Source organism: Cyanistes caeruleus, chromosome 2, assembly GCF_971803275.1.
Source record: "Cyanistes caeruleus chromosome 2, bCyaCae1.hap1.1, whole genome shotgun sequence".
Taxonomy (NCBI): Eukaryota; Metazoa; Chordata; class Aves; order Passeriformes; family Paridae; genus Cyanistes; species Cyanistes caeruleus.
Window position 1 is genome coordinate 19344987 of NC_141702.1, and position 23234 is coordinate 19368220.

Genomic DNA, 23234 nt, shown 5'->3' on the forward strand with positions numbered 1-23234 from the left:
CTTTTCTTTGCATAATGGTGGTTTGATTTTATCCACATTCTTTCCAAAAGAAGAGGTATTTGTTCACATCTTTCCCCTTCACAATTATGTCCCAGCTGCACTCGCAGCACAAACATAGACACACACACCTTTTTTAAATTATTAAATCAGCTTCATCTAGTTTTGAAGAAAGATGAAAAGAACACTAGTACAATAATTCCTGATGTTTCAGTAACATCACATAACGCTCTTGCATGAAAAGGACAACATTTAGAATAGTGTCCTAGTCTAGTTAAAATTATGCTTGGTAGTCTCAAAAAAGGACACAGAGACACCTGGATTTACAAAGAGACTATGTTTAAGTCTGAAAAAAACTCAAACAACTTACTACAAAAGTGTCCTGCTATGATTCAACTCTTGAAGGTTGGGGACCCCCCCACCCCAGTCTCTAATCAGTATCAGAAGGAGACAAATATGTTCAACTTTGCTAAGCAGCTGCATCTCAAGCTCCCACACCCACCCCAGCCATCCAGCTGAAACTGGAGAGATTCTGGCTCTCTCCCAGAGCCCAGGATGTGAGCAAAGTCTCTCTACTCCACCATATGAGAAAATCATGTTTACTGCCTCGTACCAAAAAGGAAGATTACAAAAACATTCACCTTAATATAGATACTAGGATCCTGTGATGCTATAGCAAAAATTAAAATGTTTGGAAGAAGGGAGAGTAGGGATCTGGGAAAACATCCAGCTCAGAATGCTTTTGAGTCTTTCACACTCACTTGGAGAAATGTAACAGCACTCTTCTCATATGCATTTAATAAACCTGCAGCTACTTAACCATGTTCCTCACTGTGAGCAAATGCTGCTTGCTCTTACATGCAGTAAAAAGTAAGTAATCCTGAAACCCTCAACTTAGTGTCAGTACAGAGCCAGCAGCTGACACTTATGTGTGCTACAGATTCCTTACATGCTCAGCACTGGCTGTAGTCTTCAGCTTTTAATCATACCACAACTGCAGAGCCATGCTAATAGAAAGTTTAGCCTTCAAAATTAGATATAATCTCATTTTATCAATTAATAAATTTGCCATTTATTGCAAAAGTCCTAAGGAGTTGCTTCAAGTTTTCCTCTATTATAGCTAGTTTTCTACTTTCTCCTCTTTATTTTAATATTAAAGGCTTATGAGTCCGATAGAGGGAGATAAAATAAATGTTCCAATTGATTATTCAACCAAGTTCCATTGATCACAGGAGGTTATGAAAAAACTTGCATGCACAGCACAAAATAAAGTTGTATTATCAACTACATGAAACATTATTCATACTTACATGTAACTGATTTAAAAATATTAATAAACTTTAATGTGAGAACTATATAGCTTCTCCACACAGAATATAATAACCAATTCATTTACTATCCTGTAAGACTTTTTTGGGGCCTCTAGACTGCTAACTACAGTCAAGCACTGTAATCACACCGAGTAGCTGTGGCCTCGGATTCAAGATTTCCATGCTACATCTCACACTGGAACATCTGTCAGTCCACTGCAAATACAGATGTTCTCTGGATCATAGTCTTAAAAAAGTTTCAGAATAACATAGAAGCATGTACTGTAATCACTGATCTTCTTGATGGGAGATGAATTGGCAAGACAACATCATAACAGACATTACTAGATTTCAGAATTAATTTTCTGCTAAAAATAGTGAGATTATACATTCTAGTGTTGTCTTCAGCTAACTTTGGGCTCCAATGAGAACCAAACACTGTCCTGTATTTTGCCTAACCTTTCTCATCTGCATTTTCCACCTCACAACATATTTCATGATGAACCTGTGAATTTTCAATTTAAAGTTCTACTATATATGGAAACAATTTTAAATTACTTAAAGAGATATGCTGTATTATTTTCAAATTTCAATGAATACCAGTTTCCACTATTTAAACTCCCCATATGTGTTGCTTTCTCTTGGATTTTTGTCAAGCTTCCTCCAGAATACAGACAATTTGCAATCAAAAATCACTTCTTCATGGAAACACATAGATTAAATACTCCTCATTTGACTCTTTATCTCCAACTTCTGTTACCAGACCCTTTTATCAGACCCTTTACTGGACAACACAGACACATTACAAAGAAAATTCTTGTAGTAGAGATGACAACTATTTTGTAATGTACAATTACAGATTTGAACTAAAATCAGAATCAATTAATTTCATTTGTTCTTAATGACAGAACAAGAGGCAACACTTGAAGCTGCAGTAGGGTACATTAGCTGCCCTACCAGAGGAAAAAATTACACTCACCAGATCATTAAACAAACTGCCAAGTGAAGTTACAGACTCATTATCACTTGAAACATGACACCTATCAGAGAAGCCAGAAATAATAAATTTGCCTTGCCAAAATGGTAATGGGTTGTCCATAAATTCCAGAAGAAACAGATTCCAAAACTAAAATGGCTTGATTACATTACAAGAATTTCTTGTTATTACAGTCTGCATCATTTTGTTTAGTCAGTAAGAAAGAACATGAGAAGTGCTACAGCAAACAGCCTCTTGAAATATTACTTGACTGGCAGTGTACTTAATGAAGCTTTCTGTTATAAGCCTTCACTTCTTTTCCTACTGTTTCGAAATTCATAACTCTGCACAACACAATGCAGTTTTGGGCAGGAAATAAAATCCTCTCAGTTGTGTTTTTTGCATGTATTTTCTATACACATAAAAATAATGCCACCTGCTTGTAATTCATCCCGTTTTATACCTTATGTGAGGAAAACCATCAGGTATGGGACTAAACACAGCCTCAGGCAACCACTGTGGCATGGCAGAGGCCCAGCTGTCACAGGCAGCTCTACACAGAGGGCACTTGGTGTCCAGGAGCAGCAGGAGCAAGGGATGCTCCCGAGGTGCACAGCAACAAAGCAACAAATGTGATTTGGACACCAGGCTCTGAGAACCAGGCAAAGGGAGCAGACAAGGCCAAGCCAGGAAGTACAAAACAAGTTGTGAGAAAAGCTAGTGCTAGTGTGGGTCAGTCTGGGGGGAAAGCAGGTCAGGCAGGGCTGAAATAGGGCTCCTGGGCCTTGAGCAGGGAGGTTGCAGGCCAGTGGTGCTCTCAGGGTTCAGACAGTCGACCCCCATCATCAAAATGCATTGGTTCTGATTTGAAGGCACAAGAGCTTAGTGAAATGCCATGGTGCAATTTAGATTTTACATTCTGGTTTGTTTCTCACTTTTAAAGCAAGTTTTATTTACATTGGCCATCTAATTGTGAAAATTAAACCATTTCAGTTCAGGTAGGGCAATCTGTCTGCATGGTATAGTTATTCCTGCACAGAGACAAGCCATGCTTAAAATGAGCATCTCCACAGAGTCTGCCACACCGGGAGGAGGCTTCCTGACAGCTTTAGTGACTTCAGTAAATGACACAGAAGTCTAAAAGTGAAAACTGTGAAAACATTAAGTTCAGTAACATGCATACATTCATTAGAATGAAATTAGAAAGGGCAGTAAAAAGCACTACAGCAGTGACAAACACCACACTGCCTGATTTGCAAGCACTGTCTTTGAACAGGTTTCCACAGCTTAGGAGAGGGAATATTAACCCCAGACACCCATAAATTTAACCCCAACACTCATAAATTTTCCTACAGACATCTCAAGCTATACATTAAATAGCTTTCACAGACAAAACATCAAAACACATGCACTGAAGCTTTAACACAAGTACTCTTCCAAACAGAACAGTGATTGTCAGGCTGACAAACAACTGATCTTGGTCCAGAAGGTCACACACTTCACTTTCAAGGACAGCCCAGAATAACTTTGTGTAAAGAGCATGAAAAGGAAATATTACGTCAAAAAAATTAAAAGATAGAATCTTGAGCACAGAAAAATTCTAACTGTGAAATAGCAACCAAAGTCAAAATGATTGACAATTTAGCAAGGTTCTTTTTTTCTTCTTAGATATTAAAGTTAATTAAAATTGGTGAAGTCATCAAGTCATTTGTGGCTTATCCTAAATGTAATATAATCTCATCTGAAAAGCATGAAATTGCTCTGCCTATATCTATTACTTCAATTCTTGGTAACCATTATAGTCATTCAATAATCCAATTACTATAAATTACATTGCAGAAGTAGGTCTATGCAATAGCCAAAATAGAAAAGGGTTGTGACATTGTCTGCACAACATTAATTGACCAAAAGAAACTTATTAGATAAAACAAACTGAAGAACACAATTTTTTGACTTTCCACAATACATATGTTTGTTCAGCAGAACAGAACACTATGAACATATATACATTTTTAAGTGCAAGAGTCAGAATGTATATTGAATCTAGAATGGAAGATTAACCTTTGCTTTCAATGCAGTTTGGAACGTATTGTTTGACATCAGTAAATAGGCACTCTTGGATGCTGATCAAACAAACATCCTAAAATACAGGAACAACATACTCATCCATACAAAGTTCCATTTTCTGGTGCCTGAGATTTAAGATTCAAGATGTGCATGCAAGGAAAAAGTTCCCAGAAGAAGGGATATTTAATAAATACTAGTATTAATAGTCTACTTTGACTGGTTTAAAATCTGGTTTGAGTTCAGAGCTTTTTAACACAAATAAATATTTATCTTAAGTTTATAAACATGAGGAATAGTTTATTTTGGCTAGAGTCTCGCCAAAATATCTGATAAAAATCTAGCATTTCAGTGTCAGCTCAGGAATCAAATCCAAAACCACGCATGTTAAGGGAGAAAAGATGGTATCTGAAGAATTCAAGGTTGCAAAAGGTTTAACTGAAAGGGTTATGAATGGAGAGAAAATCAAAGCTGCTTCATTTTCCAAACATTTCCAATGAAAATTTTAAATGTAAATTTAAACACCACTAAATTAGATAGGGAAAATGATGCTTTGGAATATGAAGTCACCTCACAAACAGCGAGTTTAGAATAATCATTAGCTGTTATGCAAAGTTAGAGATATGCTAAATGGTAAGAAAAAAAATTTGTGTTTATCCTGTTTTACACTTCAGTTTATGAGGATGCAACATTCAAATGATCAGGCCACCAAGCCTGAAGGAAACACTGTCACTGGTCACTGATGTCCACAGCCAGCTGGGTTCTGTGGTCTGGTGACTCACATCTACAACTAGAATCGGTAAAACCCAGTGTCCCCATCCATAGCTACACAGCATTATCTTTCTTCATGATACAGAAAAACATATTAGAATTATCCTAGAAGAGTTAAGACTATTCCAATTTTCCTTCTTTGCCTGTATTTACAGAAGGAAAACACTTTACAGAGCATTTAAAACCATCCTATGAAACAGAAAGCATGGGGGAGTTATTCTGCAGATAATTGGAATGTAATGATCACACAAATAATTTTTCACTACATATTTCACTATAAGTAACTAACAAGTTTTATAAAATCAATATCCAATAAAAGAAAACCTCCAAACAAGCCAAGCATTAATTATCATAATTTGCAACAGAAAAACTATTACTTCTTTTTCTTTTTGAGATCATTAAAATATCAGGCAAAAATCTAAAGTTTTTGAAAAAGTAAATTTTCAGAAATTATTGATGTTATTTTCTTCTATTCCTCTGGACTAAAAAGCCCAGAAAAGAATTCTGTTCCCATACATTTCTTTAAGGTATTTAGCTTTCATATGTATCACAAATGAAATCTCTGTCTCATGGAACATGAAAGCATATTCTCTGAAATTCTTCTTAAGTGCAAAGCACAATCTGGCTTTGTAAATCTCCAGAACTATCAAGAAGTGAGGCAGCCAAGAAAAAAAACCAAACAAACTATATATATACACACTCATGCACAAGGTAAAATAAGAGTCAAACCCAATTCTGACAGATTAATTACAAAATTTCATACTGATTTATACATGATACACTCTCACTCAGCACATCCCACAGAAGTTGCTCTTGTATTAATGAGATCCAGTGGATCTAAAGTTACTGTCATAAAATGTAACAACTCATGTGGAGTGAAAATGAAAAAAAGAAACAATTAAGCTATAGTGTTAATATAAGTTGTAAAATAACTGCATATTTATTTGAATTTCTACATGGAATTTCATACAGAAAAGAGATCTGCTTACTGTTTTAGTGTTTGAGACAAGTAAAACATTTCAGTTACATGTAGAAAATGCTGACAACCACCACTGTGGAAGAAAAAAAGGTTTTACTTAAAATAAATATTATGTTTCGCTTTTTCAGTTTTTTTCTGATATATCACCTTACGTTTTGTTCAGTACTCTTCCTTCTGTTTATACCTCTGCATGTTTTAGTTAGTTAGTATTTAATCTTTTTAAATACATATAATTTTTCTCCATGGTTACAAACACATTTTTTGGTTCTCTGTCCTAGTTGAGATTCCAATTTCTATTCATGATCTGAGTACTTCTATTATAATGAAAATCCTGAACAGCACAACACATTTTTATCAGCTACTATTCATTTAGCTTCAGCTACTTTTTAAAAAGATCTGATATTAAGTAATTAAAAACTGTAACACCAAAGCTAAGTTTGAATTTGAAATGTAGTTGTGTCTGACCCAGTAATACATCTCCAATATTTTGTCTATTTTAAATAGGTAATTTGCCATCATTTGCCAACACCACCAAGCTGTGTGGTGCAGTCAGCAAGCTGGAGAGAAGTGATGTCATCCAGACAGACTTCAGAGGTGGGCCCATGCAGACGTCCTGAAGGTCAACAAGGCCAAGTGCAAGGTCCTGCCCCTAGACTGGGGCAGTCCCAAGCAAAAATAGAGGCTGGGTGAAGAATGTATTGAGAGGACCCCTGAGGAGAAGGCTTAGGGATGTTTGTTGAAGAGAAGCACAGCGTGATCTACCCTCTGATTCTAGAAATCCAGAAATTCGGGGCTTCATCCAAGGAAGCGTGGCCAGCTGCTCAAGGGAGGGGATTCTGCCCCTCTATTCTGTCCTGGTGAGACCCCACCTGGGGTGCTGCATCCCACTCTTGGGTGTCCAACAAAGGATGTGGACCTGCTTAAGTGAGTCCAGGGGAGAATCATGAACGTGAGTGTTTGGCTCCCCTTAGAAACTGAGGAAACCTTAGAGCAAAAAACTACCACTGAAAGGGTCCTACAAGAAACCCAGACTTTTGACACAGGTTAGTATGTGTTGGGGCGTAGGATTTTTTCATTTGTTTCTTCCTCTTCGGGAATTTTCTCCCTTTTTGTTGCTATGAAACCCCGTCCCACCGTGCCTCTGTTCCTGCTCCGGTGCTTTTGCTACACTGTAGCTGTGCACGCCTGCCTGCTGTGGCCAGCTCCTGCTACAGCTGCAGAGGCTCTGATACACCTCATCTACTACTCCAGGATTTATTTCATCCCTGCCATTCCAGCTTCCTAGATCCCTGCCACAGCTCCTTTTGCTATCCAGAGGCGGCACTGGGGATCAGCTGCTCCAGGGGGACTGTAAAGGAAGCTCCTTCTCCATCCATTTCCGCCGGCTGTGGCCGCTGTTACCGGGTGAGGGAGAGGCGGCTGAGCCCGCGCCACAGCGCCCCCTGCCGGCGCGGGGGAATCATCGCACCCTGCCCGGCCGGCAGCCAGCAGCGCCCCTGGCGGCCGTGCCCGGAACTGCACCGAGGGACACTGCCTGCGGCTGGGAGAGCGGCTGTCGCTGGGCCTCTGGCTCTGCTTGTGCTCCTGCTGCTGCTGCTGCTGTCATTTGTTTGCCTTGTTATACATACTAGTAAGGAACTAGTTATTCCTTTTCCTATATCTCTGCCTGAAAGCCCTTTAATTTCAAAGTTATAGTAATTCAGAAAGAAGGGGGTCATATTCTCCGTTCCAAGGGAGGTTCCTGCCTTCCTTGGCAGACACCTGTCTTTCCAACCAAGACAACATGACAGGACAAGGGGGAATGGACTTCAAGTGGAAGAAGGTAGATTTAGATTAGGTATTAGGAGAAAAAATTTAACTGAGGGTAGTGAGAGCTTGCTCAGAGAGGATGTGGATGCCCTGTTCCTGGAAGTGTTCAAGGCATGGCTTCCAAACTATTCTATGATTCTATGATATGAAAAAAAAAATCCATTACTGAATGCTGGAATTTTCAAGCTTTTAATAAATCAATTGTTGCAGAAAGGCATTATACATGTCACATTATAGAAAGAAGAAATCAGAAGCATAACATCAGCTTTCAGAAGTCTCCTAAAAATGCTTTCTCCATCCCACTGCTATATATCCATTAAGTTGAATCTTCCTGTTAGAAAACATAACATTCCTAGCTGTTGTTTAGTAACACAGTGTGCCATGGCCATTTTACCATGTAGCTTTCCTACATTTTAACCAGGCATTAGATCTCCTTCTGCCTTAATTAATTTTATATTCAGCATCTTCAAAGGAACAAGAGCTTTAATTAAACCTTTTTTTTTTTTTTCTTTTTTTTTTCCCCTGACGAAATTCAAATGTTATTATACTAATTAGTACATTATCTGAAAAGAAAGTACTGGATACTGGTTCTGAAATTCCATCCAAGTTATCTTACATTTCACCTCTTGAAGTACCAGAGAGAGGTATGTGACCCTGGTATGACACGATCTACTGCAGGGACCCCTGGAGATGTCCACTGCAGCCTTCTGCTCGAAGCAGAAGGGTCTACTGTGACAAGTAGACCCACAACCACTACCTCCAGCATCCAGACATTTAAATCATGTCACCAATCCAGATCATAATGTACCTGTATCCTTGCTATAAGAATACTATAGAAGACAGTTTCCAAAGCCATACTAAAGTACAGGTAAACAAAATCTGCTACTCTCTCCTTTTGCGCAAATCCCACCCTTTTATTATAAAAGGCAACCAGGTTGCTCAGGCAGGATCTACCCTTGCGAAGTCCACACTGACTTTTCATAATCACCTTCTACTTCATGCACTCATGAAATCTCTGTCACATTCTAAAAGGATCCAACTCCACAATATTGTGAGGGCCCAAGCTGAGGCTGCCAGACTATTTCCCCATATCTAGCTACAGGTCTGTAATTAAGATTGGTGCAAGGCAGAGCAAAATGACAGCCAAAGAACAATATTAAACATTAGAAATAGTGAGAAAAGTTTACAAACAGGACCAGTTAATGCATGAACAGACACATATACCCTCTTTACGCATGATCAGATTAGAAACATTCTCTCTCCTGCCATTCACCTGATCAATAATGAGAAGACTTTGTATCATATATTTATTTCTTTCTTTTCACTACCACTATAATGAAATTGTTGGCAGACTAAGAGTCAAGTATTAGCAATAGTTGGCAACATGCAACAGGAATTGAGAAAACCTGGGAATTAAGTTATTAGGCTAATGGGTACTGCAGTCACATTTATGTACTGCTTTTCAGAGGCAGAAAAAGCCCTATGTTACTCTAAGGATAGGGGTCTCATCTCATGTTCAAGGATGCTTTGAATTAGAATTAAAGCATCCAAAATACACTTTCCAAAATATTTTTTTAAACTCTAATCTTCCCCCAATCTTTTGGTTTTTTCACAACTTTTCCCAATGAATTAATAGGAAGAAAAGTTTCATCTAGCAAAAAAAAATAAGGTATTTTTCATGCCTCAAAGATTAGCCACATCTACTACCTGAAATATTCTTCACTAATCTGCTGTACCTCATTTCTTAAAAGAACCAAGTAATAATGAGTATTCTGCAGTCCATGAAGAAGAGGAACAAAACATATAGCAGAAGTTATTTCCTCTAGAATTCCTCAATTTGTATAATTCAGGAAATTTGCAAATTGAGGGAATATTTTCTATCTTACTTCTCATAGCCCACCTGCTAATAATTCTCAAAATCACACCCTCTCAAATACAAAAAAATATTAGGAAGGAATAGTAAGGAGGTGTAAGAGAAAGAGTTGTCAATATTTATTGTTTTAGCCTGACCTCCAGTGCTATACACCAGTATCTAAGGAAAGTGGGGGATTTAGCAGGGTAGGCAAGGAAGACACAAGTACTTTCTTCATTTGTACACCGGGGGGAGGGGGAGGGAAGTTGGGGGAAACGAGAGAGGATGGATAGTAAGGAGACTGCATCCTGTACTCACTTTAGGAATATAAAAACAAAACCAAATTTACTGAGCCTGTATCTACACAGACTAGTAATGCAGTATAAAACAAGTCAATCTGCAGAGAGTAAAACTGTTTTTGTCAGGGATGCAACACTCCTACCATCAGCATTTTGAAGAGATTTTAATTTGGACTTGTTATAGCATGGTCATACAGACCGAACCCTCAGTGGATCTGCAATTAATCAGGTGCACCTATGAAGCAACTTTCAATTTAGTTCCTGTTCTGAAAGCCTGTATGCTTCTCTATCAGCATTTCAGTTAGCATTAGAAGCAGATTTTTGAAGCAAGTCTCCTCCAGTCATTCCCACTTCTCATACCCTGGTCTCCATCATAGCATAGTCCCAAAGCACATGAGCTGGAGGTGTTCCAGGGGCAAACCTAGACAGACCAACCACTAATAGTCCACCAGATCCAGCTAGAGTTAATCTGAAATCAAACTAAATTGGTAATGTTCAGTCCCTCTGCCTTATTCCACAAATCTGCCTGTATTTAGGTGTGCTATTTGTCAACACAGGATATAATTTTGATGCTCACCAAAGCCATGCCCCTATCCAAAGTAAAATATCAATGCATGTGTCCTAGGATGAAATAATTTTTTGAATGGGTTATTTTCCATCACTTTATGCTTTATTCTGCAAATGACAGATAATCTAAATACTTATTTTTTAAAAAAAAATCCTTTACTGAGATCACTGATGGTAAATTTCCTTGAGTAAAAGGGTCATGAAATCTCAAAGACTTCTGAGCACATCAAGTTAGTATGAGGACAAACAGGCAGCTAAAGCAAGCAGCTGAGAGCCTGAAGGTCAGGTGACAACTTGTATGAGTGAATCTAAATGCTTTTGCCCTTCCTGAAGACATGGACCACAATCACACCTCCCACAGGCATGGCTAGTTCCAAGTCACATTTTGGGTATGATCTGGAAGACTGCTAACTAGCAAGGACAAAATTATGTAAAGGAAAATGCTAACATTTTAACAGTTATGAACAAATGCATTTTTGTGCTTGGCACTCTGTCATGGCCACTTTTGTGTATTCTTACTGACTGCATCTCTGTAGTGTAGGCAGCAGTAATTCCCACCCACAGAAGGGTACCATTTAAATGGAATGTTAGTTGGCTTATATAGCAGTTATTCAACATCCAACAGTTAATAACCAAAGCAGGGTTATACCTTTAAGTCATAGGTTACCCTGTAGTGGAAAAGCTGGAAACTCTTAAATTTTGAAAAATTAAGGCAAGGTGTTATGTTCCAATTAACTGAAACAGTCATGAAAAGTATCTGCAGAACTCATTAGTGAAAGCACCTTAATTTCACGTAAGAGCATGAATTAGTTCCACAAGATAACTGATCTGTAAATATCAAGCAAGATGATGAAAGATTGTTTAGACTGCAATTTATAACTAGTGTATCTAATTTTTTATCCTGTGCAATTATGTTCAAGATGACAATTTTCCTTTATATTTAAGTAAGAAAATACTTTTCAGTCTTTCTTGCAGATCATATATAGAGAACATAGAATACTGCTCTGATTGTTCTTTCAAGTCACATCCAATTAAATATAAAATAATTAGATCTCAGTCAGCAGAAGCCTTCCTAATGAAACATCAACACCACAAATAAAACCAGAGATTATAGTCTGACTAGTCAGTTATAGAGAAATATTATTCTTAGACCTAAATTTTGTTTCCTCATCTTTCATTTTGGAGAAAGTTTTGATTACTTAACTTAAATGGAAAAGTTTCCTTCTCCATAGGACAAGAGTTTTTCAATTTATATGAAAAATAATAATAATCTCTTGACTGGCCTTTATTTGCCAAAGTTTCACAGAAATACTTGAAAAATAATTATGCTTTGAAAAACAATCTACTTTTTACCAATTATAAATTCCACCCAAAAGGAATTTATAGAATATCATTATGTTAATCTCACACCTCAATGCCATAAACTATGGCAATAGGTTGATGGATTTGTTTTAGTTTTATTTCTTAGTTCTACTAAATATGCTAGGCTAAGTCATATTTTTTTTTAAGGTAGAATAGTCTGCCTTACAAAAAAACATTTTTATAGTTCTCCCAGAGCAGAACTATAAACACTAACACTAATTGCTTAAAATTATACATGAAGCACTCTCTGTACTTCTTTGTGGCACTTGGCAATGAATCACATATTGGACTAATAGAGGGGAAATTTTATAATTTTAAAATATAAAGTCTTCATTTTATGCTACAAATTGATGAAGCAAGAGGTTTTTACAAAACAGTATTAGGTTGACCCTGGTCAGATTAAAATGATACTGGTATTATGAGAATTAGAGAGTCAGCTCAAGCAGGTTTACTACATTTAGGTATTTTTCACTATGAAACTACAGCAAATTGACACTGTGTTAAACTCAGCAACATTCATAAAAGTCTATCAAATTGCTAAAAGATGGAAAGAAGAAGCAGAGATAGCACAGACATAACTATGGACTTTCTCTATTACATGAAAATACAAATAATCCATTAAAAACAACCCACTACTCCCTGAAGTCTAGGCAACACGTGTCTGCTACTCACCCGTTTCACATCCACTCTTCTTTTATAACTACCCTGTAATGTTTCTGGTTGTATGAAAAAAAATCCTCTCTTCATTTTTTTATTAACTGAAATGGAGGGCCTACAAGAATACATGTTCAGCTAATTAGAAAGTCTGATTTATTTTTATTAGATCTACAGCGAAGATTATGAAGAAAGAGAACAGACTGGTGAAGTACAGAATTAGAGGAGTAAATAATCACAATAGCACATAAGCATAATTAGTCACAATAAACTAAAAATTGAAGAGATTATAAAAAATCCCTGCATCAAGTCAGCTTATCATCTGTGGTTGGTTTGGGATTTTTCCTTACTGCCAGTAAAATATTACAACTTTTTCTTCTTTCCTGACATTTGAAGGGAATACTCTTGAGCATTTAGGCACAGCTGGTTCCAACTGCTACAAGACTACCCTCAGTAAGAATTACAAATCTAATTTTTGTTTTCTTATTCAAAAGGTTCAATTACAGCTAGTAAAAGTAAGAAGAACGAAGCATTCCTTCAAGCTATAATTTATATTATCTGACTCTCTGCCATAAATAACAGAATTCCTTGGGATTATGCATGCAAATCAGATCTAAACGATTTCAGTTGAACCACTAGGTTGTTGTGGTAGCATTTTAAAGATGAGAGGACACAGTCTCAAGCTGCACCAGGGGAAGTTTAGGTTGGACATTAGGAAGAAGTTCTTCAGAGAAAGGGTGATTTGGCATTGGAATGGGCTGCCCAGGAAGGTGAAGGAGTCACTATCCCTGAAGGTGTTTAAGAGAAGACTGGATGTGGAACTCAGTGCCAAGGTCTCGTTGACAAGATGGTGTTAGGTCACAGTATCCATGATCTCAAAGGTCTTTTCCAACCTACATAATTCTGTGATTTTGTGATTTTTATAACTCAGACTGCATACTTTCTTCCTGGGCCATCTTCCTAAAACATCTACCTTTAGGAGTATCCACCTATTTCAAAGCCAAATATGCTTAAAGCAGACAGCTTTATTATTGGATTAGGCATGTTTTCTGAAAAGACCATGCTGCTTTTCAAAGTCCTTTGAGAACAACACATCCAGCTACATCCCCAACTTCAATTGTTTAAACAGAGTTGTGACAATGCCATGCTTTTGTTAATGTCCCGTTTAACAAAAAAACTTACAGCTCTTAAAACTTCTGAATGTCTAATTTCAATGAAGAAATTAATTTTTTTGTAAATGAAAGGTACATTAATAGATTTAAGTCTCATCTTCTGAAACTTTATTAGAAGAAAGTTCTGTATGAAATTTTATTTGATTGGGAGAAAAGATGCCTAACTCTAAACAGTTAAATTAGCCCATTTACAATTTCTGCCATCCTTCCCTTGACACTATGGTAATGACACTATGGAATGAAGTGGTAAATCAGCCTTAAGCTAATGTTAGTCAATTATTTCACCTACAATACATTTCAGTAATTTTCTAATGTAAAAAGAGTGTGAAGTTTGTCAAATATATGAAAGAATTTGGAGGTTTGTGTAGAGTTAGATAAAGTGGGCTGAAGTATATCTATTGCCTGCAGGTTATCTGAAGACTGAGAAGGTCTTTGTTTAATGTTTGATAATCTTGGAGGACATATAACTTTTGCAGATTTTAAGAATAAACATTTCTTGCCTTACCAATTGTAAATGGTACTAGCATAATTTATTCTGTGATTATCAGTCACAGAAGTGGAAGAAGTATAATATAGCTAGTCCATGTATGATACAGTTTTTGTCAGAGAATAATGTCTTTTTCACCCCTCTACTTTTTGGATATTATGAATACAGACACATATAGGTATGCACACATGTTCCACTAGAATCAAAAATTCCTTTAATGATAACAAAATCCTGTAAAACCAGCTTGGAGATTTTAGAAGAGTAAAGTTACTCTTCAAAGCACGCTAGGAAGCCTAATCCTTTTATGTAGTGTATTTTTCCCCTTATTATTCAAAAAAGAGCATTCTGTTTAGCACACCCAGCATATGCACCATATGATGCACCAGATGCTTTAGTAAATAAATCATCTCTTAATGAAAAGTACAATAAATAGATGCATAGAACTGTGTGGCAATGCAACTGATAACTACCCTTTCAAAACTAGGAAAAGAGGAGATTTTAAAAAGAGCAATAGCTATATCACAAAACAATACTGTCAGACTGATCTGGCAACATATGCTTAATTATGCTTCAACTGTATTCTGGAAATGAGCACACAACACAGATTACTGCATATATTATTATATTGCTGCTCCATCAGGGCTCATGAAGGGTGGCAGAAGAATGTCTAAATGCTGCATTTACAATGCCTAAGACAGCAGGATAGGTTGAGAAATAGAGGAAAAGACACATGACGTAAAATAAGATTGTAATGCCTGCCTGAAGTGAGTATTTTACTGGTATAGAAGACACTAGCATTTTATTAACACAACATCTATGAGTAATTCCTAAAGCCTTTCTAAAAATGTGACTTAATACTGTTAAGATAGGATTTGTATGAAAAGATGTGCCCATGAATTTCCTTGCAGTATCTATGCCTTAGCTGCAGACAGTGAAACAAATGAAAAATCTTTTTGCCTGTTGATTTAACAGGCTTGCTGGAGATAAAGATGGCAACACACTTGTGACAAACGGCTTTCAAACATGCATGTGTCCTCATGCTATCCCATATGAGATTATTTCTTGTGACACTTTCCTCCAATAAACTTACTATTTGCACATATACCTAGAAGAAAAACACAGCTTCTATAGAGGAAACAAAATAATATTCCATACTATCTCTTATTTCATTTAGCACTCTTTCGAATGTGTATTTTTGTTCTTCTCTATTTTTCATATTATATATCAGCATTATATAAGAGACATATCCATGCTAATGGTAATCCTAAACATACTAGTCCTTAGTTAGACAAGTATCATCAGCCACTAAGTTAAATGAATGAGATTCCTCCAAAGTCTACATCCATTACTGGATGTGAAAAGATACTGCATGATATAGTGAGGGGAAAAAAATCTAATTGAGATACAAAAGAAAACTTTGAAAAAGATTCTCTGCATAATATATGGGGAAGTTTTGTCAGGTATTCACAAAATATAAAGTACTGAAAGACAATTTCCTCAACCCAAATTTACAAAGAAAATCCCGAAACCAAATTTCAAAACCTTAACTGAAATCTCTTTCCTTCAGTTTTTCAGCTGGTAAAAGTAGGAACAATAATGCTCACCCACTTCACAGTGTGTTCTGAAACTTACCATACTGTTATTTACATTTTCTCTGGTGTAAAGATAGCCATCAACATCAGTTAGTAAGAAACAGTGTTGTATCACTGTGGAAACGCTGTCCACCAGCATGTACAGTGCAGCAAACATAGTTTTTTACTGTCTGTATGAGAACAGACCATCAAAAAACAGATGCTGAACTAATCTGATCCCCATTTCAATTCATTCCATTGTAGTCAGGCCTCCTGCAAAACCTGGGCATAAATAAGACTTCCCATCAAAAGGTAAAACCAGCAAACAATTGTTTTGTGGCAAGGAAAAATCACCAAGAGCTGATGATACAGATTTGACACCAAAAGGTTTTGATTCCAGCCCTGGGTATGACTGCTTCTCTGGTCCTCAACAAATCAATTAAGCCTGCACCTCACTGTAACTACTCATTTCAGTCAAGGAAGTGCTCTGGAATTCAGCCACTCAGACTCTGGGAGGTCACTCTGCTTATCGTGTGGATGTTAAGCACCCATGTAAAAAAGCTACTCCCAGATGCTCTTTGCACAGTAAATAGCATTAGACAGAATTTGCCTGTGTAGGGAAAAGGTTTCTCCTTAGCTTTTAATCATCTGATGACTTAAAATTCTCAGATAAGCTCTGCAAAGTTAAAAATCACAGAACAACAGGCATGAAACAGTCATGCAAGTTTGGCATGGTGGAGGGAAGCATTATAAGAGTAATGATTTTAGAGTATCATACAGCACAAGCATGTACAATGCCTCTTTAAACACAGTACAAAAAAATCCTGATATTTTGCATTGATTTTTCTGCCCACAACTTCTATAAATACTAGAAATGCATTTTGTCCCTATAACAATCTGAACTTCACAAGGAGATGATAAATGAGATAATATTGATTAGATTGTGCTAAAGGGTTCCAGCTCTTCAAGGTTATATCCTTTAGACTGTTTGTAAATCTCATTACAGAAATCTGCCTGTTGATACACATAAATAAAGAGTGGCAGAAGGGTTCCAGCATGACAGCTCTCACTGGAGTCATGCTGTTCTTCAGACAGGAAGTTCAGACAAGCAGGTACAGAAGAGCTCAAAACAGTAGGATCAGCTTCCCTTTTTCAAAGAAAACAGACCAATAAAATTTAGATCATAACTGCTCTAAGAGTATTACTGACAAAGACTGTCTGTAGTGAAACACAATCATGGGCCTCAGTTGGCTTTGACTGTCAAATTCATCTGTAATGTGAAGGATGAGTAAGTCCACTAAATTGTTCCGACTAGTTTAACATGCAGTTCTCAAAGTAAATGAATCTTAACTTCAGATGAAAGTCAGCATGAGCCTTTTCTTGCTTTTGGTAGTGAAAAAAAAAAAAAAAATATCAAGGAGCTCACAAAAAAGCAAGTACAATAATCTGCTAATTCCCCTGGAGTTCTGCATTCACTCTCAACTAAAGGAGGATGAGAAGAGACATTTAAACTGGGCATCTGCACTTTAAAAACTTCAAATTTCTCCAAGACATGGCAGAGGAGAGGGGAGTGGGTGGGGAGTGGGATGTGTCAGGTGTGGGGAAGAGTATATACTGAAAAGAACCAGAGGTCCTTCTGTCCTGATGGGCAGGAGTCACCAGTACATGATACCAGCCACAAAGGCTGACAGCATTAGCCACAACAGAGAGCAACCCATGTAATCCTTTCCTCTTACTTGGCACTCATTACATGCACCCAGGAAGTAGGGACTTTGAGGGAAGAGCTAACAATACACCCCCAATTCACCAGGAAAACAACCCAGCAGGGAGAAGCTTTCACAGAGAGGTTGAGCAGTCTCCATCCTTGGAGGTTTTGAAGAGGCACTGGGAAAAGACCTGAGGAGCTCAATCTCAATTCCACACAGTCACTGTTTTCAGGGGAAGGTTATGCTTGTGGACCTCCCAAGGTCCCTTTCAACCTGAATGAATCTGATTTGTGTTTGCTGTCTTCAATTACTGTGATGCTACTGACAAGCAATAGTAGGTGTCAGTTTTGTAGGAACATGGTCACGCTCTGTTCCTTTCTGCTGAGCTCTACTACCATTTCTATTCTAAGCAGTCTCTGAACTCTCAAGTGAAAGTGATTCTATTTATATTCATCTCAAAATGTTTAAAACATCAGTAAAAAAAACCCCAAAAACTACTTACAATTTGAAACACAGATCTGAGGTGTAAAAGGATTACCAATGCTCTTATTTTTCTGAGTGGCAGGTGGGCACAAGTCCTATTTCCATTAAGATGTTAAAGCCATAGGCTTAAATATGCTTGTTTGTTTGTTTTTTTTTTAATCATTTTGATAAATGTTTTCATGGAGATATGTACAGGTAAAAGACATACTCAGATTTGCTTTGTGAAAGCAAGGAAGCCAAGTGAAGAAAAAAGAAACATTTGGTCACTCTGGTATTTAGTAACTGTTTGGTAAAGTTTGTTAATAGGATCTTGAAACTATTAATTTAACAGATTTTTTAGGGAGAAAAAACATCTTCCCAGATAAATGGGAAAGAAACAACAAAAGTTACATTAAAAAGTAATTATCAGGCTTCACACAACAGAGTACACAGACATCTACTCCCTGTCATGAAGATCCACCATCTGTTTTCTTGTGTTTGCCATTTCCAAATCAGAAGACAAATTCTGCTCACTTTACAGCTAAAGTTCCTGAAATTAGCTTTTGACAAGCTAGAAATGTTAATAGGAAATAGTATCTGGGAGAAAAACCTTCAATTAAGTATATCCTATTATTTGTATTGTGGCATAGACAGATCTTGGAAATAATCTTGAAATCCATGCCACCTCAGTACTGATGATTTCTCAGAAAAACCACAGGAAAACTGAAGCTTCTGACAGTCACGCAGAGTATGACTGAATTGATTCCAAACTTACTAAAATACTGGTGTGGAATATAATAGTGGTCATCTGTTTTACAAAAATGCCACGATTAACTGTTGACCCTGAAAAGATAGGGAGAAGACAAGACACCGGTGCTTGTGGTAACGTGACACCTAGTGTTCGCTTCCAGGAAGCTTCAGTATTGCTGGGTGCCACATGCTAAAGAAACATCATTGCCCTGGGACCTCTTTCCAAATTAATAAAAGGCAGATATTTACATCAGCATGTCTAAGCAAGTGCCTAAATCACACAGACACAGTGAAAACGGAGAGGAGGAAAGGAACAGAAAATCTGCTTGTGCTGCACTTGCCTTTCCTACTGAGTACACAGCTTGGGTAACTGCAGAGAAGAGTGCTATCCAAACAAGTTTCATATTCCTGTATTTTTTTTCTTTGGGCTTCTGCTGCAAAAAGAAACTGTCTACCTATTGCCGTTTTTCTGGTTGTGCGTGGAAGCTAATAGAAAACTGGATCTACTACATATATGCACAAGTTTAAGAGAAGAGTCCCTATGGGAAAAAAAACCAACAAAACACAAAAAAGGTTTATTTATACATAGCAATGAGCTGTACATTTATTTCTTAACTTAAAATCATGGTGTAACAACAGTACAAGTGCCTATTACATTATCATTCCCTCCAAGCTTCCAGCAACACAATGAAATCCAGAGTAACTAATGCATACTAGATCAATGAGACCACAAAATCCATGTAAGAACATGGCACAAGCACTCTAACATTGCAATTGCTAAGAGATATGACCCCTTGAGTATTTCCAAGGGCAAAGGTGGGAAAGGATTATATGAGAAATTAGAACAAAAAGTTCACTACAGATAGAGGAAACATATACAGATTTTTTAAATCAGATGAGTAAGAATCCATGTCTGACAGTGAATGAAACAGGTGTCAGGAATTACACTGAGATTAGCAGAACATAAGAGACAAGGTCTGATTGAAACTTCACTTCAGAACTGAACATAAACAACTGCGCTTCAAGAAGTTTATAGATACACTATGAGAAACATTCTTAAAAGATAATTAATGTTAAGAATACATGCATGCAAAACAAATTAGTATTGTATATCAAATCTAGCACTGTCTTTAATTTAGAAGTATGCTAAGTTATTTTCCAGGGAGTAGTGTTTAACTGTTATCCTTCTGAAGAGAAAAAAACCACAAAGACAACACATCTATCTTTTTGTATTAATATTGTCTAGCTACCAGAATCCCAAGCAATTAATTTGACTCAGCAAGCAATATTTAGTAAACGCTAAGTACTGTTATTATACCTTATTTCTGAGAAAAATGTGCACACAGTCAATACAAAGGTATTAAAATACACATTTTTCTTTTAACAAGGTAAACAGATCTAGATTCCAATACTGCTAAATAACTCAAGGAGATGCAAGTCAAGCACTTGTCACACTGTGAATTATAAATCAAGTTCTTATTTTTCAATATATTTTGAGCATAATTTTCTTCAGATGTTTAGTATGTGACATATCTGGGGAGCCAAATAATTATGAACTCACCTAAATAAATATCTGCCATAAGATGTCCCTGCTGAACATTAGTCTAAATGGCTTTTTTACTAAGACTATATATTCATTTATTCTTTCAATCACATACCACTGTTTGAAATAGCCAGGAAAGTGAGGCTAAATCTGTCTGTTGGAAACTGACAGCTTGCCAGATTCATAGCATTATTTCTCACTTGGGGTCAAGGTAAATTGTGTAGTCACATGCCTTTAGCTCCTATTGCTCTTGTCTAAAAGGTCAGGTCACCATTCATGAAGTGTCTAGTTTGGTCCCAGGCAGAAGTCCCATGAGTAACAGCAGAAATGGCATGTCCTATTGGTGTTCAACGTACACATTTGACACAACTACAAGAATAGCAGTCATACATTTCACCTAATGGTAGTGATTACCCCTCACCTTTAACGCTGAAATATCCTGAACTGCCATACAACCTACTCGGCTGTTAACATTTTAGATAATTGCTGCACAAATTATTTTTGCAGCTCCTGAACAGGTCTTACAAATTAAGCACTGTGAAACAACTTTCAAACACAGAGGATTCAACAGTAGGCTTAATTCCATTATTTCTTTTTGAATTATGGAAATTCTAAAAGCCCAAAGGTTAAATTTATGCATCTCCTTACACACAGTCAAAAGATAGATGCAAATACAGGCTGTGAAAGCTTCTCAGACAAGACAACAGTTTGTTTCCACAGATTTATGTGAAACTGTCATACATGCTTATGACGTCAGGTATCCTCTACCCTTTTCTTCTACGCTTGAATTTCCAAATATTACTTTCATTATTACGAATACAGAAGCTTGAAGTAGTTACAAACTCACTGTGAGGGAGAACGTGTCTCTTAAGTCAGTTTTCATGCAGCTGAGGCACTTTCTAAACAACACTGGATAAAACACCAGGAAGATAAACATAGTTTTTCCTTTAAAAATTGCAAGGCTGTGGTCACCGAAACAGCTCGAAGGGCAACGCAAAAAAAAATTGTTTATTTTAGCACCGGTACAAGTTTTATATAAGTACAATGAATAATTTTTTAGCTGGTGATCGAAAACGATTGCAAAGAAGCTTCAACAAAACAACTTTACATGCCAAAAAGAGCGGCATGTTAAACCACAGAGCCTGTAATGATTTCTAAAGGTCCGCAGGGCAGACCTACTACATTTTATATAAACCAAGACAGCGAAGAACCGCCATCAGAGGGCATCATTCATGAATGATTTGCCAAATACGCTGCCGTGAAGTAGCAAGTTATTTTCTAACTCCCTAACGGGCTTCTCCTAAAAGTGCACGAGGCGCTAAATACATCCAAGTAGATGACTTTTTTTTTTCTTTTCTTTTTTTTTTTTTTTTTTTTTAATTTATCATCTCAGGCTTGCAGCTGGGTTTGAAACTGAGTGATTCAACGCGGTCCCCGGGAAACTCGACCCTCACGCTGCAGCCTGTCAGGGCGCGTTGAAAACCGCGGCGAGGATCCAGCGGGACACGTCCCGCCCGGCCGCGCTCGGGCCCCGCTGCCGCCCGGCCGCGGAGGGAGGCGGGATGGCGCCCGTCCCGTCCCGGCCCGGCCCGGCCCGCCCGGGGAGCAACTCGTCCCCGCCAGAGCCCCTCCGGCAGCCCGAGCCCACACCGCCCCGCTCCCGCTCCCGCTCAGGCGCCTCCCTCCCGCCCTCCGGGCAGCGCCGCCGGCGGGACCCTCCCCACCCCCGCCCCGCCGCGGGAGTTGGCACCGGGACGGGCCGAGGGGCAGCGGTACTTGCCCAGGTGGGGACGAGGAGGCTGCCGGGCCGCTCGAGCGGTGCTGGAGGAGGCTGCTTCCCCGCCACGCTCATCTCCTCCCATGCAGCTGGCGTAGTCCTGTCAGACGGGCGGCTCGGCGGGACGCGGCGCCTCCGGCACCGACTCCAAAGCGCCCGCCCCTCCCGGCAGCGCCGGCGTCCCGGCTCCGCGGGGCAGGCTGGCTCCGCGCTGCCCTCGGCCGCCCGCGGCCCGGGCCGGGCGGGGTAGGACGGGGGACGTTCGCCGAGGGCTCGGAGCCGGGAGGGGAGAGGAAGGCGGCGGCGTGGCGCTGGCTATTTAACTTGGCTCTTCGCCGGGGGAAGGTGCCGCCGTTCCCGTTCCCCACCCCTCCGCGGCCGCATCCCGGCAGCCGAGCTCTGGGTGCTCCTGCCAGCGCTGCCGCGCTCCTCCCCGACACCGCAAGGCTCCGCTCGGCCCGCCCGCGCCGCCCCGCGGGGCAAAGGCGGGCGGGGGCTCCGGTGGGGCAGAGGGGCTGCTGCTGCTGCTGCTGCTGCTGCGGGGGGAAGGTGGCCGACGTGGCGGGGCTGTGGGGGTGAGGCTGCTGGCGCTCCGAGCGCAGCCCCCCGCCCCTTGTCCGCGCCCGCAGCGGGCAGTTGCGCCTCGTCTTGTGTCATAAGCGACCGCCGCTTGGCTCTCTGATGGCCCTGCTCGCTGATCTCTGAATCAAAACCGAGAGAGTAGTTTGGCATCCCTCGAGTATTCTTGGTACCCTCAGCATTGTGTAGCACCTGGGAAGGAAAAGTCCCCTATCCTAAGCATTGTAATGAGATTTTGCTCTTCTGTGAATCTTTAGCTTCCATCCAATTCCTGACCAGGGTCCCTGACCCAGACTATCAGTTTTGTGGGAACTTCTTGCAGTCCACTGGTAGCAACATTGAAGCTGATCCTAAGGCAGAGGAGGTCCCTTAACATACGACTTTATTAGCAGACATATATTTCTATTCTTAGGGAGAGAGAAGGGAAAGCTTTTAGTTTTTCCTATCAGTTGATTTAAAAATATGTGCTTCATGCACATACCTTTCTGGTTTTTTTACCTAAATGTAAATTGAAAAGGCATCTCTGTCCCTTTCGATGCCTTTACCT

At 38.9% G+C, this 23234-nt stretch overlaps 1 protein-coding gene across 2 annotated transcripts in view; it reads right to left on the reverse strand.

The window, feature by feature from the left end:
• The window catches only part of SNTG2 (syntrophin gamma 2), a 221209-nt gene extending 198888 nt beyond the window's left edge, over nt 1–22321 (reverse strand). The window contains exon 1 of one of the 2 annotated variants that reach the window (XM_086875954.1): nt 22112–22321. In XM_086875954.1, the coding sequence (XP_086732080.1) occupies nt 22112–22183 (72 nt within the window). In that variant the 5' untranslated portion in view covers nt 22184–22321. The remainder of the gene's footprint in view (nt 1–22111) is intronic. The other variant, XM_086875955.1, reaches the window with a different exon arrangement.
• Nucleotides 22322–23234: the final 913 nt, after the last annotated feature.